The 27,454-nt window shown below is 33.6% G+C and overlaps 2 protein-coding genes and 1 long non-coding RNA gene across 17 annotated transcripts in view; 2 read left to right on the top strand and 1 right to left on the bottom strand.

Annotated features, from left to right (window-relative positions):
* Positions 1 to 14,089, top strand: part of LOC106622250 (serine-rich adhesin for platelets) — a 154,800-nt gene extending 140,711 nt beyond the window's left edge. For 11 of the 13 annotated variants that reach the window (XM_036377666.2, XM_036377393.2, XM_070106370.1 and 8 more), the window contains 6 exons: positions 3,932 to 4,102; positions 4,383 to 4,496; positions 9,326 to 9,409; positions 9,573 to 9,674; positions 9,934 to 10,881; positions 11,282 to 14,089. In XM_036377666.2, coding sequence (XP_036233559.2) covers positions 3,934 to 4,102; positions 4,383 to 4,496; positions 9,326 to 9,409; positions 9,573 to 9,674; positions 9,934 to 10,881; positions 11,282 to 12,321 — 2,457 coding nt within the window. In that variant the 5' untranslated portion in view covers positions 3,932 to 3,933 and the 3' untranslated portion in view covers positions 12,322 to 14,089. The remainder of the gene's footprint in view (positions 1 to 3,931; positions 4,103 to 4,382; positions 4,497 to 9,325; positions 9,410 to 9,572; positions 9,675 to 9,933; positions 10,882 to 11,281) is intronic. The other 2 variants (XM_036377711.2, XM_036377865.2) reach the window with 2 other exon arrangements.
* A 9,636-nt stretch (positions 14,090 to 23,725) lies between these two features.
* On the top strand, positions 23,726 to 26,194 carry LOC118683742 (uncharacterized). Its single transcript, XR_004979632.2, has 3 exons — positions 23,726 to 23,838; positions 24,590 to 24,742; positions 24,837 to 26,194. It is a non-coding gene; the product is annotated as an uncharacterized lncRNA (long non-coding RNA).
* Positions 26,195 to 26,854: 660 nt separating this feature from the next.
* The window catches only part of LOC106622251 (uncharacterized), a 33,170-nt gene continuing 32,570 nt past the window's right edge, over positions 26,855 to 27,454 (bottom strand). For all 3 annotated transcript variants that reach the window (XM_070106364.1, XM_014241376.3, XM_036377216.2), the window contains exon 2: positions 26,855 to 27,321. In XM_070106364.1, the coding sequence (XP_069962465.1) occupies positions 26,997 to 27,284 (288 nt within the window). In that variant the 5' untranslated portion in view covers positions 27,285 to 27,321 and the 3' untranslated portion in view covers positions 26,855 to 26,996. The remainder of the gene's footprint in view (positions 27,322 to 27,454) is intronic.

Here is a 27,454-nt window from a genome sequence, read left to right as displayed (position 1 = left end):
CGCATTGTCGTGATGAAGAGTGATCCATCATCGGCGGTTGGTTTTCCTGATTTCTTAAAAGAAAACTGAACCATTTGCTTGGAAGTGCTTCGTACGCAAACTACTTTTGTTGGATTCGGCTTATCTGGAAACACCCATAGAGTGGACTGCTGTTTACTTTGGGACATATACGTGTAAGTCCACGATTCATCACCTGTTAAAATGTCGTGTTTCGAAGCGAATTTTGAAATCTAAAAGGCAATACCATTGCTGACAAAATGTCTGAGGAATTGTAGTTTCGCGACGCCGAATTCCGTTTTGCTAACGTTGATGGTAAAGTCAACAGCCACGTCCACAAAACTCCTTTAATCGAAAGCGTATAAAGTGCCATAACTTAGCCGTAAATAAAGACACAGAACACAAATTTAGCACAACGAATCAGATTGAGAAGGGGAACCTGTGGTTTTAAAATCTTTAAAAAGTGGGCGTGGCGCCGCCTCCTAATATGTTTAATGTATGTATCTCCCAAAACAATAAAGCTATATCTCCTAGATTTGTACAGGTTCAATTCTTTCAACCCTTCTTACGATAGCGTAAAAAAATTAAATCGGATGATAACCCCGCCCACTCCCTATATAACGGTTTTGTTAAAAACTACTAAAAGGGTGATAAATCGATACCTGATTCTCTTTCCCTTTCACATTCCAGTATACAAATAAAGCAACCTCAGAAATATATTATATTATATTATAGAAATTTGGCGAGAATCATTTCCTGATAATACAAGTAGTATGCCTATATGTCGAAAATGCATTGAATCGGATCAATAATTCCCTTAGTACCCATATACCAAATTAACCCCCATATAACTAATACCAAAATTTTCCAAAATCTAGTCGACTTTGCTCCTTATATAATTTATTGGTGATGGTATGTGAGGTACCTTAATGAATGTAAGTTAATAAAATACAAATTTGATTGTAATCCATTCACGATTTCGTCAAATAATGAGTATTAAATTATTTCACTACATTTTTTCATATTACACAATACCTGAAGGTGTTTAACCGGCTTTGATTCTACAAGTTGCAAGAGTATAAAATATTCGGTTACACCCAAAACAAGGACTTCCTTACTTGTTTTAAACTATATGTATTCACGTATTCTCGAATAGTTCTATGGTATCACCCGCTCCGATCCGCTAAATTAATCAACAAAATCGTCGGCAGAACATCACTGCAAAAGCTGAGTTTGATTCTCTGCTGAAAGTGGGCATTTATTGCCCACGGTGCGTGAGTGAAAACGTGTCTTTTCGATTGGAAAAAAGCCGTTCACCAACTGCCCATAAATAAAGAAGGCATTTGTAAAACTGCGATAACGACTCCAATCGGCCTCTACGACTTGGTAGTGCTCATCCCTGCATATGACCTTTAGTTTACGGAATGCTGTATTAACGCTCCAAATGCTCCTTAATGAAGTTCTCCGTGATTTACACTTCGTGTTTCTTAATCTCAATGATGTATGCATTGTCTCCACTTCAGATGATCATCGACGCCACCTATGCTAAGTTTTTCAACGATTTACGAAAAACAACCTTACTCTCAACGTTAGGAAATCGGAATTTGGCGTCTCGAGAATACGATTCCTCAGAGATTTTGTCACAAAGATGGTATACGACCACTGCCAGAACTTGTTATATCTTCATTTACTACTTAGTTATGCCATTTTATATGTTTTCGATTAATGGCGTTTTGCGGGCGTGACAGTGGTCCGATTACGCCCATCTACGAACTCGTCCATTCTAATATATAATATATATTATATATAATATGCATAAGTCCATATCTAACTCGATTATTTTTAGGTATTACAAACTACCGTGCAAGGGTATAAAAAGTGAAGAGTTGTATATAAAAATTTTGTTCCTAGCGAACTAGGTCAACAAGGATTTTCATCAATTCATATTTGCATCACGAGTAACACAAGTCTGTCCTCAAATAATTTTTAGCTGCTCCGATTGTAATTCGGGCATGAGAGGGTTAAGCCATACGTGGTGTTTTCACTTTCTTTAAGGATGTGTGTGATTAAATTTGTTATTGAAATGACAGTTTTAGGCTTTCTTTGTTCTTTGCAGTGCCTATCAAACTGTTGATTCTTTTGTCACACAGTGCCATTAAGTTTTAGTGCTACAGAAAAAATTACAAACATACAAACATTCAGGCATGCATACATACATACATACATACATACAAACTTAGCAAGCTTAACAAGCACTTTTAAACATAGAATTCGCGTAAAAAGATTTTATGTTGAATATGCGCGTTATGTCAATCGATCGAGTAGACATTTATTTTTGAGATCGACCCAGAGCTTGAAATGTTCTAGAAAGTCAGCACCATTAATTGCTTGGGGAACGTTAACAATAACGAATTTCCATAAACACGCTCGTCGTAAATATATTTTAAGTTTGAGAACCGCCTCATCGAATACAGAGACTTTATATAACGGAGACATATCCACCGGTATCTATTAAAAATTTTTATTTTTTGGCGTATTGTACTAGTATATTCGAAAACGGTATGTCTTGGTGGTTTTAGACTGAGCCGAGCAGGATTTCTTCAATAAGCCCTGTGCTCTCAGCATTTAGTTGTCTTGCATGGGGTCCACGTGACCGAGACCAAGACCGCGAACGAAAGGTTAAGTTTGTTATTTAAAAGGTTAAGCAGTTTAGCTTAAGCCTGCTTATTTCTGCTATTTTAAGTTTTATGTTAGAAACTTCTCTAAGCGCCAATTGTTTCGATAATGGAGTCTGTGATCTTGAGGTTTCACAATAGCGATATTAGTGGCAATAATCACTGTCTGTTTACCTGATCTGGCCTGCAGGGTCATCGATCGGCTATAATCATAGCGTTAAGAACATGTTCCAGCCGCCCCTTTTGACCGTCCTAAAAATGTTCAATCATTTTCTCATGAATGTATTTGTATTTAGAATTTGTTGGTGCCGAAGGTCTATCAGCTTATTAGGCGATACACTAACTAGAACAATATCGAATTACCTATTATCGTTGGAAATTAGAACAACGCTAAACCAAAAGTCCAGGGAATACAAATACGCTTAGATGTAGCTATTGCTGGCAACGGTAAGCTTTGAATTTGGAATATCCTAAATATTAACAACGGAGTAAGGATTACCAGAAACCTCAAGGCTATCTTTTAGTGTTAAATACGTAATGACATAAAAAGTAACATGAAAGTAATAACGGAAAGGAATGAGGGTATAAAAACGTATGATAGCTAGAGTTACATTTTAGGTAGGAGATAAGCGCCGAAGATTGAAATTAAACGCCTAAACATTGCTAAGAGGGTGACTGTCTGTCCGTCCAAGCGATAACTTGAAAGCACAAAATGGCGTTAAGTTAAAAATTATAAAAGGCTATTTAATATACAATAGATAAAAATTAAGACACAAAACTGTAATTTCGTACAGAGACCGAAGTATGGGGGGCATGGAGAATTAAAACTTTTTAAAAAATGTGTTAATATACAGTGGGAAAATGGATGAATTTGGGTGATAACCACACCCACCCACCATATAACGGTAAAAGTGAAAAATACGATAACTCACTAACGAAATAAGTCAGTAGCAGAATTTCACAGTCACGATGGCTCTGACGGTAATCATAGAAGTTGGTGTCCAAATTAGGCCTTTAGGACTTTCGTTTACAATCCAGTTAACCAAGAATGGTTTGTCCATACGTTCTTTCGCGTTTTCTTAGATAATTTTTTATATAAAGTTTTACCTACTATTGCAAATATACTATCATATAAAAAAATTCATTTATTACAACTCATTTACATTTCTTTGCATGTCCTAAAACCTCCACGTACACTTATATATCCAACAATTCAACTGTCACAACAATGATTTGCATATGAACTACAATACTACTAGCTATGCGTTACTACCACGTAATGCCAATCGAAACCATAGGCAATGGGGGCGACCACTCGCCAATATTGAGGCTAAGGCGTGATATTTCCGCCAAACTGATACTGCAGGAGCAACCAAAAGAGATCAGCTCGACAGTTGAACCAGTACCAGCCGTGGTCGACCAGCCGCAAGGTGAGCAAATAATGTGACACCAACAAAGTCAATTTCAAATCGAAAGATGTCAAAACATGCCAGAATGCCAGGGTTAAGCACTTGCCCATTATCGATCTTCTTGGATATGTTATCAAAAACATTAGGTTACTGAGTTGTCTCGCATTAATTTTTTCCCTTGTATTAAATTGGTTTTTGCTAACAAATGCATAACTCTGTTGCGGTTGTGTTTTCTTAGCGGTTTATTTGGTAGTCTTTTCCGCTCTCTAACATTTGTCTTTCCATTTGTTCATCGTCGCAGGTCAGTGTTTGCTGGACGGTGTCCTTGTGATGGAAACGACTGTTACATGTGAAAAGCAAGTAGGCTGTCGAGCCATACAAAAGACAGGACAGTGTTGTCCTGATTACAAATGCGGTAAGTGATAACAAACTGTTTGTCATTTAACTTCTTTATGATTTAAAAAAGTCAGTACATCTTTAAGAAGTTAGAACTATATATTTTTATACCCTGAACAGTGTTTATTAAGTTTGCCACGTAGTTATTAAACGCAGAAGTAAACTTCGGAGACTCTATAAAATAAATACAATATATGTACAAATGATTAGCATAACGTGCTGGATCTACTTAGCCTTGTCTATCTGTATATATGCGAACTAGTCCCTTAGTTTTTTAGACATCGATCTGAAATTTTTCAAGCGCCTTTTTCTTCCCAAGGAGATTCTCATTTGTCGGAACCGAATATCGGACCACTATAGCATATAGCTGTCGTACAGCGAGCGAATAAAATGAAGTTATTGTATGGAAAAGTTCCTTAGTTGTTCATCTGACCGAAGAAAAATCGAGGAAAACAAACCGAAGCATTTACGTGATGAACCATACGATTTCATACATTTGAGTTTTAATATATTTTTTTTGAACACTTTTTGAACCAAATCTAAATGCGTTTATAAAACATGCCTATTTTCTGAAAATACAAAGTAAACAATAAAGAATTTGCATTAGAACCTGCGAATAGTATTGGAAGAATACTGATAAACATATTTTTTATTTAATATTAATTCCACATACTTGAGAACCACAATACAACCCTTTGTCATTTTTTAGAAAATTGCATGTTACAAAAAACAGTGTTCGTGGTTGTCGAAATTAAAAACGAGATGAGCAGTTAACTTCGGTTACACCGAAAAAACTAATAGATATAAGATAAATAATACCCTTCACAAATAAAAAGTGCTACAGGCTACGGTGGTCCGATATGAACAATTTGTCTTGAACAATAACCCATGCCAAAAACCGTGAAGAAATAAAACCACTTTCCTTACAAGGACTTTATAGCAGCTATATGCTATAGTGATCCGATATCGATATTTTAAGAAATGAGCAGCTTCTTAGGGCGAAAAGAACGTGTACAAAATTTTAGATCGTTACCTCAAAAACTGAGGGACTAGATCGCGTATATACAAATATACAGACGAATATGGCTAAATCGACTGAGCTCGTCACACGAAACATTTATATACATATATTTTATAGAGGCTTCGACGTTTCCTTTTTATATCTTATTCAAAACGTTACAGTATTGAGTTAACTGGTAGTAAACAGATATTGATAAGGAAAATATTTAGAAATTAGAAATGTTTTAGATAATATAAATATTTTTATAATACAGACATTGTCTACATTAAACTAAAAAAAACATCTTAGTAAGATAAGTTATATATAAATTAAAGAAAACATTAACGTTATTACATAATTTAATTATTAATAATTAAAAAAAATGTACGTTTACGTTTCAAAAATATTCAAATTTGTTATCAGTGTTGCTATTGAACTTAGTGTAAAGGGGTTGCGTAAACGGATTTTAAGCTGATTTTTAGGAAAGTAAATATCTATTGTAGTTATTTTACATGTTATACCCCTGTTGGAAACATTGGAGACAGTATTAAAAACGAATTTTAGTAAAATATATTAATACAGCATTTTTAGTTTTTTTAATGAAATATTTTACATATTAGGTGTAGTAAAAAGAAATCCATTATTTTTGCATGAAATTTAATGCTTTAATTATTACTTTTCGTATCCAGCCTTACTCAAATGGTCCAAACGATTGGGTGGGCTTTAGTTTAGCATCCCACGATTTCAGGGTTAAGAGGGGTATGGTTGGATAGAGGAGATTCTCCAGATCACGAATATATATAATTATTGCCGCCGGAAACTTATAGTTTTCGAGATATTTGTATTTTAAGTTTTTAACTTTACAATTTCTCGATTTATGGTTATCTTTTCTTTTATATTATGCACTTATTATACACAAACTTTTCACTTCAATGTTTCTACATATTTATTTTATATTAAATATTTAAGTATTTGCCTTAAATGAGCATTTAATTTTTACACAATTTTGGTTATATGAACAATAACAAATGGGTTCCATGTTGACAACTAACAAGTGTTGCCATATCTATTATATATATATATATATATATAAAATATATATATATATATTTATATTTTGAAAGCGAATTAAAATGAACAATAAAAGAGGATGATATCCTAAATACGTGAACTATAATTTTTTTCATTCCCTTCTATTGATAAATTTGAATTGAGAGTTATGAACACGCCGGTGTTGGACCGACCAGGGTTATTTTTTTGAAGCGCGGCCGAAGTGCAAATAAGAAATCTCAACAAAAAAAAAGTAATGTTAAAGAGAATATATCACTCTCTATAAACTTCAATTTTTATTAAGGATAATTATAATAACAGTGAAGATTTTGAAAATTTGATATATGAATACATATGGCGTAAAAATATAGTAAATCAGCGTCATGATCCATTTGTGAAATTATCAGATGCAATAAAACATACGTTTAAGCCATAAAACCTTTTTCTTTTATTAAAATGGGAAATTAAGTTCATAATATTTTGTAGAGGGTGATTGTGTTTTTTATTTATTTTGATTGCTTTCATCCGTTTGGATATGGCAACACTTATTATCTGACAACATGGAACCCATTTGTTATTGTTCATATTACGAAAATTGTGTAAAAATACAATGCTTATTTAAAGCAAATACTTAAATATTTAATAAAAAATAAATATGTAGAAACATTGTAGTGAAGTGTTAGTGTGTAATAAGTGCATAATATAAAAAAAAAGATAACCATAAATCGAGAAATTGTAAAATGAAATTTGTGAAATTTTCAACTTAAAATGCAAATATCTCGAAAACTATAAGTTTCCGGCGGCAATTATATATATTCGAGATCTGGAGAATCTCCTCTATCCAACCATACCCCTCTTAACCCTGAAATTGTGGGATGCTAAACTAAAGTTTTCCCAAACTGTTTTTTTTGCAATGTTTATTTGGTTCAATAATTGGTCTTCCAGAGCGTGGTGCACCTTTGACATCGAAAATTGCGCATGATTTACTGTTACAGTATGAGGACCATAAACGCTATTCACATTTTCAGCCGCCTAGCTTGCGTTTTCGAACCTATCGAAGAAAAACTGTAAAATCTAGCTATTTTCTCTTTTCTAGTGTCCAGCTTTGGCGCGTGCTCAAACAAACCTGAATCCACCAATCACAAAAATGTCAGAAAAACTTTTTAAGTACGAAAAGTCATCTTTCTAACGCTATCCAGCCGAACTCGATCGGACTTATACAACGCGAGATAAAGATAAATAACGCCATCTATTGAAAAAATAATGGATTTCTTTACACCTATTAATATCTTTATATACTAGGGTTGCCTTTTATATTTCGGGATTATAGAACATCAACAAATGTTAATTATCAATAATCGCTTTATTGTTTTCAAAAATATTCTCAATTAAGATCTATAAACTTTTGCATGCGTTTTAACCATTTGTCGAAGCACTTTTGGCACACAGATTGAGGTGTCTCCTAAACATGCCTTCTCAACACATCAATCGCCTTGTCAGGTGTCGAAAAACGTTAACCTCTTAGTTTGTTTTTTATGTACGGGTATAAAAAGACGTTATTCGGTGCCAAGTCAAGATTATACGGTGGATGACTCATCAAATCGATGTTTTGAGTGCTCAAAAATGCAGTTGTTTCAGTTGATGTACCTATAAGAGCTCGCACTGTCGTGGTGAAGAGTGATCCGTTATCGGCGTTTGGTTTTCCTCATTTCTTGAACAAAAGGTTGTGTACCACTCAGAATTTATGTACTGCTCTGCGTTGCTCTAGTGGTATGGTTGCGAACTTCCTTAGTTGTTCTCAGTGAATTTTGTTATTATAGCTGTAGCGGCTTAGGAGATATGCACAATAAACCTATTAGGGGCGGGACCATGTCCACTTAAAAAAAATGTAACTGCATATGTCCCTCCCTAGAGTGACCCTGTATAGCGAATAACAGTATTGTACCTATATCAATATTGTGGACTAGGTCTGGCAATTTATTTGTTTTTGATTAATAGATTTTTGTGTGCGCGCCCATCTGCATAACCAACCGTCTTACGGTACCAAGAAATGTTTGTATCAAGTGCGAAAATCGGCGAAATCGGATTACAACCACGATTTCCCATATAACACCATTTTAAATTCCATCTGATTCTTTCACTTTCCACAATGCAAATCAAGCAACAATGATTAAATCGGGGTAAAGCTTTGCGTGAATAATGCATTTAAAGTATGCCATCTTGTGACCAAAAATTGTCTAAATCGAATTAAAACTGTTCAAGCTCCTAGGTACTGAATATGTGGACCCCAGTGCCTATAGTTGACTACTTACCGAAAATATCGGTCAATGTGTAAGATATATAATTGAAATTCATATAATAAAATAAATAAATAGAACTCTCGATAATAGTATGTCTTTGTGTCAAAAATTGGTTGAATCGGATCAATACTTCCTTTAATATAAAATTTTGCCAACACCTGAAGTAATTTCCCGGACTTTGATCCTTGCAAGTTGCGAGGGTATAAAATGTTCGGTTGCACCCGAGCTTAGAACTCCCCTACTTGTTCTTTCTCGCTTAATACGACAGTTAAAATTTGAGGTCCTTAAAAACCACTCTTAGACCAAAATTCGGGAACCTATTGAAATTCCTAACTAAAGGCAATTATATTTTACACATATCAAAACAATGTATAACCCATAAACATTTTTTTTGGGCCATTTATACCTATAAGGTTGAGTTTCTCTTTGTAATTATTCCTTCCTGTATTTTGTTCAAAACCCATATCATTGTTAATTTTTTTATTTTATACTTTATAGATTGTCAAAAAGATGGTAGAATTTATTTGAATGGTGATAAATTAGTAGATCCGGAAACACCATGTACGGTGTGCTATTGTCAAGGTGAGTTTTTCAAATTTTGGAAAAACAAATGTTTTAAGACTAACAATATAATACTTATGTAATTGATAAAAATGAGAATATATTATTATAAACGAACCTGTAAGTCTCTGAAATTATAAAACAATATACATTAATTAAATATATATCGATTCTTCCTTCACAGGTGGTGAAATACTATGCAGTTCTGTGACCTGTTTTCATCGTGATGATTGTAAACCCAAGTACATACCCGGCCGCTGCTGTCCGGAATATGACAATTGTCCTGGTAAATTAATTATTTCAATTACTTCTAATATAAATAAATACAGTTATTTACTATAGATAGTAGGACCAAAAGTCCTTGCTCTAACGTTTTACTCAAGTTCCTAAAAAAAATAAAACATATTGTAACTTTCTAAAGTACAATAACAAGAAAACTAATTAGCATGCGTTCATGACTATTTCATAATATAAAAAAATTCTCTCATTTCTTCTATATTATTTGAACCAAATAACTTGTTTATGGAAATGTAACTCAACCAAAGTATCCATTTTCGATCCAAGTCATAACGGAAATCAATCGCACAATCCATCAGCACCCAAAGAAACAAACGCCGCTATCGCTTCTTTGGGTCAGCCAGTACAAAAAACAGTTCCTCAAAATACGAAAATCACTATTAAGGAGATCACCAAACCGATTGAGATACGCATTACCGATGCTAACAAAGCCATACCAATTCAACAAATTTTCAAACCTCAAGCTACAATAACTACCAGAATAGCAACAACGGAGTCAACATCAACAGCAATAACTGACGGCAGCGCTGCAACGCAGATGACTGCAAGTGTACCCACCTCAACACCAATAATAACAACTGACTTGGAAGACAGTATCAGTGATGAGAGTACATCAACCGTAACTATAACCGGTTCAAATGTCAACAACGACAGCAACTCAAGCTTTGGTTTAGACAACAACCGCCAAATTATAATTCCAGTGAATGGGGGCATTAATAACGGCGAGAGCTTAAAGCTTAGCGCTTCTGTCGCTTACTCAAGTACAAAGCCCAATACTGTTAAGGTAGTTTTACCACAAAGCGCTGCAAGCGCTGAAAATAGTAATAACGATAAGGGTGAAGTTTCAGCGGTAGTGGAACAGCTTAATGAAGACAATAGTGAGATTCTCGAATTCGGAGCACAAGAGCTACCACATGATGCATTCTTTAATGATTCAACGAAAATAAATATCAAGCGTGAGAATTTAGCAACAACAGAACGAACAATATCAGCAGAGCCCATCGAGGAATATGATTTCCCACAGCTTTTGGTAGGTAATGGTGGTGGACAAAATGACAGTTTGCAGTCCCAGGGCAGTTTTGACTTTGAACCAGAAACAGCGGACAGTGATAATGTTTATCACATTATCTTGACCACTTCAGGACCACGCATGGATGGAAACACTGACGGTTTTGTCAATTTTAAGCAAAATGAAGGTACGTGCTTTGCATAGATTAACTGTAGATCATATAGGAATGTAGTAACTCTAAGCGGAATCAATGGTTATATTTTAAAAGTTCAGCAAGATATACCGGTACAAAGTAATGTTTACTACACCTTGTGAGTAAGACATTCAACATGTTGACAAAGATTTCCACTACAAGACAATCCGGTACAAAGTATCAGAGATTTCCATCATCATATTTTTGTTAAATACAGGTTGGGTTATAAACTTTGCATAGAAACAAATATGGTCTAATTAATTCATTTCTGAATAATCTTAGTTTTCTCAATATTTTGAGATAATCTTTGCAAGAAAGTAACATTAAAATTTTTGTCTTACAATTCAATAGCTCTTTAACTGTAAATTTTAATTACACATTACTTTCCATACAGATATTCAACTCCCTTCCTTTGAGATACAAGCTTCAGCCTCAAATCCTCAAGGCGCTGTAATACTACCCCCACCACAGCTTTCAAATTTCACTAGTTCACCATTGCATATGAAAAGTACAACTCAAAAGTACAAAGTACTAGCTAATGATTTAACTTCTACTTCACATAACATATTCACAAGCACAGAGCAGCTCGCATTATCTTTTATCTCTACAGAATCTCCAAAACATTCTTCAGAAAATGGACATCATGTAGAAGAGGAGGAAACCGCTTTAACAGTGGAATCAAATCCTGCATATCCTTCACTACCCGAAGATGATTTTAGTTTGAGAGATGTAAATTTTCCAATAAATGAAGGCGATGATGCTGTGGAGACAGACGAAAAGGAAGAACAGCGTAGTATCCCATTTGATGTTTTTAGGTCACGCAAACCGGTGGAGGAAGGTAGTGGTAATGGTGTTGAATTTATGGAAGCATCATCTACTGCAATTTATGAAGCATGCGTTGACTGTACAACTAAAAACTTATCAAAACTTTCAGCCAAGGTGGCTCTTTTTATGAATTCAGCTGAAGATCTATTTGCTGAAACATCTATTTATAACAATAGCGACTTTATATCCGATCGCTTCTCGCGTCTTGCAATCAATGCCACAAACTCCGATTCCAACGAATCAATTGAAATGCAATTGACTAGTGAATTAGGTAGCGGTGATTCAGCAGAAGTAAAGAAGAAGCTTGAGAAAAGACGTGAACCAACTACACCTCGCCCAAGACCAAGCTCCGCTGTGGCTATAGATATTGATGAGCTGAGTGGAAACCCTTCCGGTGATGGCAAAAGTGATCCAAACGTTGATCCCAAGCTTGATGCGGAGAGTATAAAGGCAGACGAGGATCTAGAGGATGGCATAGTAAAACAGGAAACGGGTCTAAAGGAAGATGTGTTGACAGTAATTGCGAAACCAAAAGAGGAGCGTACAGTTGAGGAGGTCCTTTTGGAATCTGAAACTGGCAGAATACAATCAGATCAGATAAAAAATTAAGCTAATTAAAGTTAAATAGTTAAAAAACTGAAAGAATTAGAATATAGATAAATATAAGAATAAGAGGGATCAAATATGTAAGTATTTTAAAATTAAATACATAATTGCAAAATATATTTTAGAAATGCATTAACACTTTAACACTGAATTATGCGTCATTTGTTAAACTTTTTAACGTCAGTAGAGTGTGTAACAAAAAACGCCAAAGTTTTCGATAGTTTCTCTTATTATTTACAATTGAACAAGTTTTTTTTTAACAAATGTTCAAGTACAATGTCTTTGTGACTGTAAAAAGAAATCTGATTTCTCAAGTCTTCACAAAGTTTGAGACACCCATTTATTTATAATAATTGGTATATTATGCCTCCAACGTAAATTTTATCCACTAAATCTAATAATATCACCTAAAGGTCTTTGTTCTCCAATTTTTTAAATTTTATTTGTATATACTTGTAACACCGATATATTGCACTAGTTACCACCATTTAAATTAATAATTACTGTATTCAAAACATATAAATCAGGTCTAGCATACTATCAATTTTCTGTTAATTTGTAATCAATACATTTTAACAACACCAAAACACAACAAGTAATGTTTTTGGTTTCACATAATTTGCTGCTCAGGCCATGTACAAGTTTTTGAATAGTTCTTATTATAAAATTTTCTTCAGTCTTCTTAAAACAAAAGTAGCATTTCTACGGTGCTTTAATAATAAAATAAATTACTAAATAATTAAAACAATATAAATATTCGTGACTATTTAAATCATTGTTATATTGTACAATGCTCTTTTATAAATTATTATTAACTATTTTTTGTTTATATACTTATGTATTTCTCTTGTTTTATGGCCTGTTCAAAATATTATTCCGAATGCATGTAAGGAGACTGTAAGCATTAATGTAACCCAAATTTTTATCTTTATGTCTTAGAAAAGCACAACTATTAAGTAATTTGTCAGAAGTTTTATTTGGCTAATCTTATACCATATTAAAATGCATTATTAGAGAAAGGGAAAGAATCTTGAGATAGATCAGTGAAACTGAATAAAAACTATAATATTTAACAGCAATTTTAAATATTTACCTTAAAATACTTGTACATTTATTTAAATTAAGAGTGTAGTTTTAAGGGCATCAGAACCATTTTCATTACGCAGAACGAATGATAAAAGAACGAAAAAGCAATAAAAGCTGGGCTCTTAAAGTGCAATAACTCAGATTTATTATGAAAATAAACAAATAGTCAATAGTGAGGAATTTAAATATATTGTTTACGTAAGACTAAGTCCAAGGCTATCACACGCAAAACATACATACAAATGAAAATTGAAGTTGACCCGAATTGAAAGTGCCCTGGAGACGGTCAAATAATTACGTCAACGTATATATTTGCAGCGTTCGGTTGTCATATTATAATCTAAAGACCATTTATTATTATTAGGGTATGCTGCAGTTTTATTCGAAAAAAAGAAAGCAAATAGAAAAAAGATCAATAGAAAAACAATGAGTGATGCGTGAAGAGATTACGCCAAATATCCGAGTATCTGTATCGCATAGATATTTAACTAACATAACTTAATCTTATAATCCCTATTAGTGGATCAATAACTCATAAATTATAATTTTAAATAATTAAATGTTGATTAAATTTTAACATCACCCCACCAAAATATTATATTATATAATATATTATAAAATTAAAACAACAAATCCAAAAAATTTAATCAATGTAAAATTTAACAATTCTCGTCTTTTAATTACATTTTAGCTTTTTGACTAAAATATAAATAGTTTTTTTTTCGACTTGTTCTTCTTTCAACTGTCACTATGCCAATGGGGTTTTGCTTGTCAAGCATGAGTGAAGACGATCAAATTAGCAGCCGTCTAATTAAAATATCAAAAATTTTGATATTCATCAAGCATAGCCGGCAAAAGCCGAAGACACCAATACACTTAAAGCGTTGATGGAATTATTTCACCGTCTCTATGGCACTTAATAGAAACATTATAAAAAATTAGCGTTCAGCAATAACAAGTCGTGAAATAATAGCTCATAATTTATTTTGAATAGTTACCTAATATTGTTGCCTTGGCAAGCATAAAAACCAATTCTAAGTGGTATTAGTTCCTGCACTTATAAAATAATTGAAGTGAAAAAAAAATAATAATATTTTCAGTATAAACACTTAGTTGATATGTTAGGTATTAAGTATCCACAATTCTAGTATGATATATATACAAATGTTCATATGTATGTACACATAGAATGTTTCTTAAAACTAACTTCAATATATGAAATATTAAGTTATATGACGTACATATGTGTGTAGATTGTATTATATTTTGATATTAATATAGTTAAATACAATGCCTGCGAACTAAAAATTTTAGGGTAAAATTCGCAAAAGAGAATGGGACGAACTAACAAAGGTAATTGTTGCTACTTTACCGAGTTGCGTTGTTGGTATGAATTACATACTTATACATTTTAAATCACTGAACATACATACATATGTACATATTATATATGCTTTGAAATGATTAAGGAATATTTAAATTTAAATAGCTTTTGTAATAGACTGAAAACAATTTAATACGATCAATTTGTTTTAAAATAGTTTAAAATCAAGATAAATATGGCTTGGTTAAAATTATTATTTGTCGGTTTATAATAGTTTTTATAATTTGCATGTCGAATCTTTTAATTTTTTCTTTTATATTCTTACATAAAATACGTCAAAGTTATAGAAAATAAAATAATATTTATTAAAAACTGTATACATTACATAACTTCCACATAAACTTAAATTTCATACATATATTTGTTATATCGTTCAACCTAAAGCAATTCTATGCAATTAGTTACCATATTTAATACTTCACAATAATCGATGTATTATATTCGTGATCGTATAATAAAAGATATATGTATATGTATATTTATATATGTACATATAACTACATACAAATGTATGTACATATAAATATATTATTATTTAAGTTTCAAACGTAACATAATTTAAACTTGTTAGCCAAAATTATACATATGTAAATATTTTTCATATCCATATGTAAAAAATTAACGAAAAATCAATAAAGTTTGAATTAAAATATAATAAGACTCAATCATCCTCATCAATACTCCTCATTTCAAATAAAATCTTTATATGATTTTAATGAGAATGGATATACTCGTACATACATACATACATACACTATTGTATGTAGAATGTTCCAATGGTATAAATGGTAATAAAGTGTGTACAAATAAATATAAATATTTGATACTTGTAACGCAAACAGGTACAATTTGCAATTTTCATCAGATGATCTTTCGTGTATCTTTTTGATTTATCCATTAGTTGTGTTGTATAAATAAATTAGCCGTTTCCATACATCAATCCAAATAAATAGCGTAACTGTTATTTGAAAAGCTAAAAAAAATTCGTAAGCAATAGGCTGTCTACTTATTTTTATAATGAAATGTTTTTCTTCATAGCGTTGAAATTTTGAAAATTCATACCACCAATCATGGCACCAACCGCCTTTAGGTGAAATCTTATATCTCAATAATTATCACAATTTGAAAGTCCATCTGATTCCTTTATTTCACAGCATACATATCGAGAGTCAGCGACGTTATCGAAACAAAACTTTGTACAAAGTTTATCGTCCATCTCACGTTCAAAAAAAACGAAATCAGACCTTTCATAACTTTTCAATCAGAAGTTTGAAAATCTTGTCTTATATTTGGTATACTACAGAAAAAGATGATCTCTGAGTTTCATTAAGGTACTTCACATACCATCAAATATATGCGGGATAAAGTTAACCGGATGTTTTAAAATCGTAATATTAGTTATACAAATATGGCGGCTAGGGCAAGTTTTAAACCGATTTTAATTATTTTATGCACAAAGCTACATTAAAAAAAACTATTATACTCTGTAGAAATAAGTTGCGAGAGTATAAAAATGAGCATGCCCTTACCACTTCCCATATATCGATGCTGTCAAAAACTACTTAAAGTGCGATAATTCTATAAATATGGTAAAAAGCCAGACATCCGAGATGGTACGAGAGGGTCTTATAGGAGCCAGCCTAAATTAGACGATGGGCATGGGACCGCTTACATTTAGATGGAAAGCCATATCTCGGGATCCACTCGAACTATTTTAACCAAATTCAGTAGGTGGCATTATTCTGATATTCTTATGCCTTAGTGTAAAGATGCAATCATACCTGCTTCCCATATTATACAATTTTAAATTCCATCTGATTCTTTCACTTTCCAGTATACAAATTAAGCACCCATGAATGTTTCTGGTAGACTCTTGACTCTTAACATTCTCAAAGGCAGAAAATAGTTTTTGTGACAATTATTATACAACAAAGATAATGTAATTTTCCCAATCGAAAGCAAGAGAATTTTTGAAGTTTCTAAACATAACTTGGAGTAAATTTTATGGCCCCAATTCAAAGCTGATATAGACTTTGAATTGAATGAGAGAAGTTCATTTAAATGTAAACAGGCAAATTTTTATACAGATTCGTCATGAACGAAATTTTTTAAAATAACTTTGTAGTAAAACGGTAACAAGTATTTAACGAAATGTTAAGACAATAAAGATTTTAGTATTATACTAGATTAGTATATGCATATATTTTTTTTTAACATTTGGTGTATTATGAGCGAAACAGTTTTGTGCTAATAAATTATGTGACTTGCACATAATACCATATTTTTTTATATACTTGTACTTTTGCTAAGAAAGGGCTAAGTTCGCGTGTAACCGAACATTTTGTACTCTTAAAACTTGCAAGAATCAAAGCCAGGGAAATCCAGTATTCGATGAATTCGTGAATAAATTACAATAAAATTTGGTACCTTCTTGACTTATATTGAAAATCATTAACTTAGACTTAACTTTATTGCTATATATTTGTCGCGTCAGTTAAAATTATATTATAAACATCTTCAAATGAATATATCTCATATATGTGATATAAACTCGACCGAAGAGGCCAAATTTAATTGATTGAGTTTATGTGGCAAACGTCAATCAGAGGTTCGGAGTTCATTATATAAGGGATGTGAGGTATAGACCTTGGTCTATACCAATTCAATTTTAATTCAGGGCTAAACTTCATCATTTTTAAGAAAACTTGTCCATTTAATTTTATTACAAAAAAAAAGTTAACTTCCATTGCACCGAAGGATTTCACAAATACAAAGGCCCCTTACAAGAACTTTATTCCGAACGTTCAATTTGTAGATATACGATATAGTGATCTGATCTGACCAATTTCTGCGGAGAATTATTTATTGCCTTACACTATGTTCGCACCGACACAAAATTCGTGTTTTCATAGACAAAAGAGGCGAAAAATTGTGTTTTCAGCCATACAAAATATGTCAAACAAAAACACAGTTTTCGCAGAAAACCCCTTGAAAACTTACATTGCACTCATTATAATCGGTGCCTGCTCTAGTTTAATCGATATTATTAGAATACATATTTTGCCAGGCCTAAATGTCAGTTGACAATTTGTTTACATTCCATAATTGACATAAACGTATCCTACAAGAAACTGCTGATGGGTTCACCAATACACTCACATTTGATATGTCAGTACTGTTAATTTACATTTGCATTTTTAAATTCAGAACTATCCACTGATTGGAGTAAGACGTACGCAGAGCTATTGAGAGGAGGGGATGGCATCAAGTGAAAATTTATTTTTATATTTTCATATTTTATTATATTTTTTGTTGTATTCCTTTTTGTATTTAAGTATATTATTATAACTAATTTTGATTAAAAGTTTGAAATTTATTAAAGAAATAAAAATTATATTATCTACTGCGCAAAAGAATTTTTCACTTCTGATAGCGTTTCAGTCATAACTGACAATTTTCAGCTATGACGGACTTATGGTCAGCTTTGACTGTCATATTACCCATCAGATGACCGTCACTGTTCTTGTAGGGTACCTAACAAATGTAAACAAATAGATGTGTGAACTGTCAATGTCAACTCGTGCCTAATTTCGTGAAGATACCTCGTCAAATAAACAAATCTTCCATGCAAGCACTTTACTCCAATCATTCAGTTATTATGGCAGCTATAGCATATAATAGTCATCCGATCTATACAATTTCTTTGGCGATTAGATTATTGCCTTAAATAATAATATATGCCAAATTTCATTGCGATTGTTCAGTTTGTATGGAAGCTATATTCTATAATCATCCGATCTATACAATTTCTTCGGAGATTACATTGTTGCCTTAAATAATAATCCATGCCAAATATCGTGAAGATACCTCGTCAAAAGAAAGAGTTTTCCATGCAAACACTTGATTCCGATTGCTAAGTTTGTATGGCAGCTTTAGCTATAGTGATCCGATATCGGCCGTTCCGACAAATGAGCAGCTTCTTTGTGAAAAAAGGAAAGGACAGGTGCAAAATTTTAGATCGATAGCTTAAAAACTGAGGAACTAGTTTGTATATATACAGACAGATGGACAGACAGACATGCCTAAATCAACTCAGCTCATGATGCTGATCATTTATGTATATATTATATTTTATAGAGTCTGCGACGTTTCCTTCTGGTTGTTACAAACTTCGTGGCAAACTTAATATACCCTGTTCAGGGTATAAAAATATTACATTTTAAAGTCAGGTGGAAAAACGGAAATCATTTTATGGAGTATATTAAGGAAGGGAAAGGGACGGGCTTGAATCATTAATTTGGACATTGCTCGTGTGTAAAAAGTCAACTATAGGCACTGGGGTCTACATATTCGATACCCAGAGGCTTGAACAGTTTCGGTTCGATTTAGACACTTTTTTGTCATAAGGTGACACACTTCAAAGGCAAAGTTTCATGCCGTTATATTAATTAGTGCTTTATTTGGGATGTGGGAAGTAGGCGTGACTATAGTCTGTTTTTTGCACTGTAACATAGGTATGTCAGAAGAATGCTATACACCGAATTTGGTTAAAACAAAGTTTTTTTTATAAGTTTTCAATTAATGACATTTTGTGGGAGTTTCATCAAGGTATCTTAATTTTTATTCAAGTTATCGGTTTACCTTACGGCTTGCGGAAACCTGGCGCCCTCCGTAATAAGATAGCCTTACTTGCGCAGAGGGGGCTATGCGATTATTGGCTCTATACAGCAGTTATCAGACCAATCATGACATACGGTATATTGGTATGGTGGCCAATAATGGAAAAAAGATACGCGGTAAAGCGTATGAGAAGTATACAAAGAGCAGCCAGTATATGCATTAGTGGAGCTCTTAGAACAACGCCAAGCCAGGCTCTAAACGTCATTCTACATTTACTGCCAACAGACCTGTTCTGTAAGCAAGTGGCAGCAAAGTCAGCTCTCAGACTGAGGGAATCCTCCCAACTAGTCGCATGCAACAAGGAGCATTCTAGGATACTCAGTATATTCCCGTTCCTACCCAAAACCATGGATTTCCGCAATCCAATAGAATTGAAGCTAAATTCGGACCACAATATTGCCTTCCCGACAGGAGAGGAGTGGGAAAGGGACGAAGTGGACAGGAATAGAGGAATTAGCATCTTCCAGGCGGAGATCACAGCAATCAAAGAAAGCCTTGTGGTATTGACAAAAAGTGTGCTCACAACAAGAAGCATATATATATATACGGATAGCCAAGCGGCCTTGAAATCACTCAAGTCTCCAATGGTCTCATCCAAGCTGGTAAAATAATGTCTTGACCTATTAGATGATCTGACATCCTACTTCACAATAAACCTGCAATGGGTTCCAGGACATAGGGATATCCCTGGAAACTGCGAAGCAGATGAACTAGCCAAAACAGGTACCACTTTGCAACTTACCTCTGAAAAAGAGGATATTTTTATGCCTCTGGCAACTTGCAAACACTTAATCAGCGAACATGCTATAAATATAGCGGAGTCTCGGTGGAGACAATCAATAACCTGCTCAACCAGCAGGCTAACGTGGCAGGTCACTGTCTAATTGGAAGACATGCGAGTAGGCTAGGTGTACCATACAACGAAGTAGAAGCTGTTAAGAAGTAGAAGAAGAGGAGACTGTAAAGCATCTTCTATGCGAATGTAAAGCTCTATACAGGAAAAGAATCGCAACTATCGGTCGTGGATTCCTTGACGACGTATCAGAAGTTGCTAATATAAAATTATTTGTACTGATGAACTTCATCAGGAGCACAGGTTGGTTCAGAGAGGAGACGATAGAGTGAGGGAGTATTAGTCCCGGTGGTATCACAATGGGCCTCCTATAGGCCTAGGCGCGTCGTTAGACAGCCACTCTACCTACCTACCTATCGGTTGCACAGACAGACACACGGACAGACAAACGTCCAGATTTCAATTCATCTCGTCATCCTAATCACTTATATATATATAACCCTAAATCTAACTCGAATATTTTTTGGGGATGAGTGTTAAGTAAACGAAACTATTATACTCTGTTGTAAGAGTATATATGTAAATGTATGATTGATTTGAAAAAATGTTGCAGTTTTTTTATACCCTTACCTATCTGCCCGTTCGTTTTCTGTGCAAGCGATAACCTTGCTACTTATGAAAATTTAAGAATTAATAAGCTAATTAAAAATGTTTGTAGTTATACCCGCTTTATAGTTATACTTGTACTCACTTTGGATAGTGAGGGAATGATACACGTTCAAATTTATCGCGCCAGTATTTATTCGTAATAAAAGCATTTTTTTTTTATATTTCAAAAATGGTTTTGCTTTATTATTTGTTTTATTTTTCGTACGGTTTTCTACAAAGTGTCGCAAGAAACCCAAAAACAAGCGTAAAGACAGCATTGTAGTAAAAATGTGAAGAATTCACCAAATCTTTGAAAAGGATTTATATAAGTACTAGCTTTTCCCGCGGCTCCGTTCATATTGAATCGTATTAAGTGAATATTAGATTATTAACAAAACAAAAAAAAATAACAAAATATATAGTATATACACGAAAACCACACCGCGATAATCATCTTGGTTGTGGTGGTGGTAATCTCTGATTTACGCTTTTTGATGCATTTTTGTATTCTTACATTTTGAAAATTTTCGACAAACAATCATATCTGCCGAAATCAAATTTTCTAATATTTTTTAATGATCCTCCAAAATAATTTTTTTTTTTAAATCCGTAAAAAATTTATATATTTTTTAGTAAAAATTATGTCCTATTTTCTTTCTAATATCATCAGGAATATGGGTATAAAGATTCATAGTGATCAGTTTAGTGGATTCGGCGTGAAAGTGTTACAAACATACTTACATTCACATTTATAATTATAAGTATGGATAAATATATAATAATTTTTAATAAACATCGCACGATTTTCAATTTTTTCAATACTTGGTTCCATAGTATCGCGAGTTTATAGACAAAATGTGCTAAAGGTTTAATATTGATCGCGCGATCCACTGTATATGTATATAAATATTGAACGTGTAGCAGTCGCCAATAATTTGTAAAAAGTAATAACATTGTCTGCAGGTTTATTCCGTCAGTAGAAGTTCGTGGAGCCAATAGAAAATCAGTTCGGTTTTACTCTAAACATTTCTTTCAAACAACCAATGCAACTTAAGCTAAAATTAGTCGGCTATCTACAATATATTAGGTAAGGTAAAAAGTTCGTTCGGTTTTTATTTAAGAGATGGCGTTATTGTCCATAGTATTAGCGTTACGTGTCGCATCATGTCATACTAAAAGTTTGTCTTTGACAGTTTTTCGATTGATTGACTCAGTACGTTGTGAGCGCTCGTCAAAGATGGACACCAGCAAAAAGAAAATTCGCTATATTTTACAATTTTTCTTCGATCAAGGCGAAAAAGCAGCCAAAGCGACTGAAAAAATTAATTTAGTTTATGGGCCCGATACTGTAAACGAACTTGTAGCATAAAAGTGGTTTGCTAGGTTCCGTTCCGGTAGTTCCGATGTCAAAGATGCACCACGCGTCGGGAGGCCTGTCGTCGTAAATTGCGATAAAATCATGGAAATAGTGGAAACAGACCGTCACGTGAGCACTTATTTAATTTCTGAGAAACTAAAGATAAGCCAGAAAACCGTTTGGAACCATTTGCATAACCTTGGATTCAAAAACAAGCTCGATGTTTGGGTGCCACACGAACTAACGCAAAAAAACATGATGGACCGAATTTCCATCTGCGAATCGCTGCTGAATCGCAACAAAATCGACCCGTTTCTGAAGCGGATTGTGACTGGCAATGAAAAATGGGTCACTTACGACAACATCGAGCGCAAACGGTTGTGGTCAAAGCTCGGGGAAGCGGCCCAGACGGTGGCCAAGACCGAATTGACGGCCAGGAAGGTTTTGCTGTGTGTTTGGTGGGATTGGCAAGGAATCATCTACTACGAGCTGCTCCCCTATGGCCAAACGCTCAATTCGGCCCTCTTCTGCCAACAACTGGACCGCTTGAAGGCAGAACTCATCCAAAAGAGGCCATCTTTGATCAACAGAGGCCGAATTGTGTTCCATCAGGACAACGCCAGGTCACACGCGTCTTTGGTGACGCGCCAGAAGCTCCGGGAGCTCGGATGGGAGATCCTAATGCACCCACATTATAGTCCGGACCTGGCACCAAGTGATTACCATCTTTTCCTGTCCATGGCGAACGCGCGGCCTGTGAAAATCGGCTCTCCGAGTTTTTTGCCAATAGGGACGCAGCCTTCTAGGAGAAGGGTATAATATAGTTGGCATATCGTTGGCAACAAGTTTATGAACAAAACGGCACATATTTGACTTAAATCGGACAAATGCACACAAAGTTATCATCTTTTGAAAAATCAATAAAAACCCGAACGAACTTTTTACTTTACCTAATATATGTATATTGAAATTGAATTTTATACTCTCACAATATGTTACAAGGGATCACGGTAGGCATCTACGATTAAAAAATTTTTGTAAAAGTAACTCGACTTCTAATAGGCTTAATGTATTGTATATACCTTAGTACTGAAGCTTTATCATCCACCATAATTACATATAACATACATACGTACACATTTCTTGATTATATACTTGTCTTTATTTTTACTTGTCTGAATAATTGCTGCCATTGCCGTATTTTTTAATACTTCTGCATAAAAACTTTTATACAATATCTTAGAATTTTATAATTTAAAGTACCATTGTCTGTAATAAAGTGCTTTTAACTGTGTCGTCACAAAAAATTCACAAAAGCATTCCTGTTTTTGCACGATTTAACCTTATCCAGGGCTGGTGTATCTCAGGGCATTGCGCAAGAGCCAACTCTATATGTCTTATTCACAGCAGATATATCAACAGCTAAAAATGGATTGACATCCACTTTTGCGGATGGCACAGCTGAAGCATTTGATCAACTTATCTTGGCATTGACTTGGATAGAATCTTCATCACATCAACCATGGCTCATCATAAGACATCAGAGCAGCAAATTTCAATTTTAAACTGCAGGTGAAAATAAAATTAGTTAATGATCAACTAAATATAAAATATCATCAAACAAACGTTAATCTATAAATAGTAAACAACATTACTGTTATGGATTCTTTAATTTCAACGGATTTCATTCACACTAAATCTAGAAGGGCCGTCACATGGTAACCAAGGGATGGGTACCCGACTAGTATTTCAAATATAACAGTTTTACGTAAGGTGCTATGGTTAATGTTCCCGTTAAATTTGGTTAATAGAGCTTAATTAGTATGCACAACTTTTAAATTAAACATTACCCTCCCGACTGTACACTACTATAAAATTCGAGTTAGATTAGCTTAAAATCGTTTATTATTTACATTTACTATTTTACACATCTGCAATGCCACTCTCTTTGGATTGCCAGTGTACACATGTACAAAGATTTATTAAGATATTTAAATTTTTCATCAAATTATCGCTTGAGCGGACAGACGAATGGCCAGACAGGCAAGAATACATTTCGTCTCATCATACTTTTATCATTTTAATAAAAGACCTGTATCTCGATTAGTTGTAGGAAACAACACCCTCATACTCTGCGAAACATGTTATAAGTGGAAATTGACAATGTAAAAACAATTGTTTATCTCAAACATGAAAGGAGCATTAACTTCTACTATATATGAATGTTAAAGATATAGATCAACTTTACGTACACATAAATATATCACAATAACAATAGTAAATGACAAAATCTGCTAATAATGATACAACTAAACTATTATAGATTTACAGAAGGGCAACAATATTAATTATGTCGACAACGAATGCGCAAATAAGCAGACATATAAAAAGAGACGAATTACTGGAAACTTTAATGGCTTTAGCGTAAAGCGAAATTTAGCTGTATATTCTGTTACGCAACATGCGCACGCATCAGGTAATAATTAACACACAAACAAAAATGGCACAAAGAAAATATAAATATATGTATACATATTTTATATCCAGATATAAAGGTGTTTTTTTTCTAGGTATAGAACTTTAAGTTGGCATTACTGTTCAAGATGGCGACCGATTTAACAGCTGTCACCTGATTTATTCTCAGTTTGGCTTGGCAATTCATCATGAAAAGCCTCACACACATTGTATAAGACTACAAGTAACCAAAGAATCAGCTGTTTTCCTATGTGTGTGAAACAGCTGTGGTCACCTGATCGAATATGCCTTTTTTGACATAGAGTTTTAAATAAAAGGATAAAGTTTAACAATTTGTTTATGAACATGTATTTGTAATGGAAATAATAATGAAAACTGTCAGGAATATTATCAAAACAAATAGATTTTATATATTTATTGCTTTTCCTCACCACCTCTGAGGTTGCAAGATAGGCGCATTACCGATCACAATAATATTTTTGATAAAATTGGAAACATTAAATAATATTTCAATACAATAAATAATAATTTAAATAATACTATGTAAATTAAATACTTACGAATTATAACAACCGAAAAATATTTGAATATGTAATAAAAACATTCTTAAAGTTATAAATTTTAAAACTTAACACGGCAACACACTATAGCAGATTTGTGTCATTTGGACGTTTTAGTAGTAGAATATAAGTAGGCAACCCGTACCGAGTGGAACATTTTTGCGTGTGTATTAGTGAAAATCTTAGGATTGGTTACTTGTAGATTTATACAATGCTCACGCCTGAACAAAGCTTGCAATTAGTGCAATTTTATTTCGAAAATAATGGTTCTGTGCGGAATACGTATCGCGCACAACGTTCATTTTATCGTATGATGCGATGAAGCGTACTTCTGGTTGAATGGATAGGTCAACAAACAAAACTGCCGCATTTGAAGTGAAGCTAATCCTCAAGTGAATGTCGTGGTGGAATCATTGGTCCGTACTTCTTCAAAAACGATGATGGCCAGATCGTTACAGTCAATGGTGATCGGTATATAGCCATGATTACTAATTTTTTCATTCCTGAATTGAACAACCATGATGTCAAGGAGCTGTGGTTCCAACAAGACGGCGCAAGATGTCACACGGCTCGTGCCATAATCGATTTATTGAAAGACACGATTAGTGACTGCCGCCTAATTTCACGTTTTGGACCTGTGAATTGGCCTCCAAGATCTTGTGATTTAACACCGCTAGACTACTTTTTGTGGGGTTATGTAAAGCCATTGGTCTATGGTCCATGTGTTATTGCCGATATACGGTCACAAATGTTGGAAAAAGTCAACCAAAATTGAACGTCCAGTTTGGACTACACCCAAGCCAGCCGTGGCGGTCGTATGCCAGAAATCAAATTTAAAATGTAATGCCACAAGATTATCTTTCGGATAAATAAAATTCATGTCAATAAAATCATCCATCGTTGTTTTATTGCAATTTAAAGTTCTATACCTCTAAAAACAACACCCTTTACTATTGATATGTCTAGCAAAATATAAATTTCATAAGGTGGCGCCTATATATTGTATTAGATAATAAAATATATTGATAAGTTTTACAATCTCGTTTTTATATCTATTACATTACTTACATACGTATGGCACAATCAGCCAACCAAGTATACACACATATCTACTCATTTGCAATGAAATTTAGTGCTTACGAGGTGGATAATTAACATGCAGTGAGAGTACAACAGCTGCTTCGCCCCCATGACTGCCCTTCTCTTTTGGATTACATCGCTGCCACTTGTGTTTGTATTGAATTTCTTTAGACAACGCAAATTAACTTCATGATCACGTTCAACAGAGACAAAGTGAAAGCGGAATTAGAAACATGTATCTACTTATCATGATGTATACATTCATATATACCATACACATATACATACACCTACCACGATAGAAAGAAGGAAATAAGTTAAAATGCCATAATTAACGCGCTTATTAGGTGGAGTATAATGCGATCTTCTTGGCGACAATTGACAACGTCAAATGAAGTTTACAGCTTTCACTTTTGCGCTTTGTCTGCATGTTCAGAAACTAACGATAATTAAAAATTGAAAGCTAACTTAAGTTAGTTTAAGTATCTTTGTATTTTTAAATAAACTAAAACAACTATTTCAGCAAAAATTGTCAGAAATATACATTTTTCAAAAAAACACAAAAATTAATTTAATTAAAACTTAGTTAACCATCCTTGTATGGTGCATCCCAGTTCACTTATTCCTACCAATCTGATCGACTTGCGATTGAAGGTTGTTTATAACTTCCGATGGCACTTGATCGCCGAGGATCTCGAATAGATTAATCCGCTGATTGCCGGGAATCGCCTCGTATGCGCCTAGTTCAATACCCTCTTGCACATTTTGAATTTGCGCATCTTTTGGTATGAGAAAAGTCAGTTGTGCTTGTCGAATGGCTTCGTTAGTATAGGCTGCACCTTCACGTTGAGGATGGGCCAATGCGAAAGCCATTAGAATGCTAAACACAATGAGGGTTTTCATTTTATAGATTATTGCTGTTTATATCAGTTGTCTGGAACTGCAATAAAGAATTTAGATTGTTTATTAATATATTCGTTTCATTAAAAACTTGATTTTTTATTAGTAAATTTTTCACACAAGCAATTTTTTAACTTTTTTACTAAAAAATAATAAATTATATGTATATCTAT

Source organism: Bactrocera oleae, chromosome 3, assembly GCF_042242935.1.
Source record: "Bactrocera oleae isolate idBacOlea1 chromosome 3, idBacOlea1, whole genome shotgun sequence".
Lineage (NCBI taxonomy): Eukaryota > Metazoa > Arthropoda > Insecta > Diptera > Tephritidae > Bactrocera > Bactrocera oleae.
The sequence above is the reverse complement of the archived record's forward strand: the minus strand, read 5'-3'. Positions and strand labels throughout refer to the sequence as shown.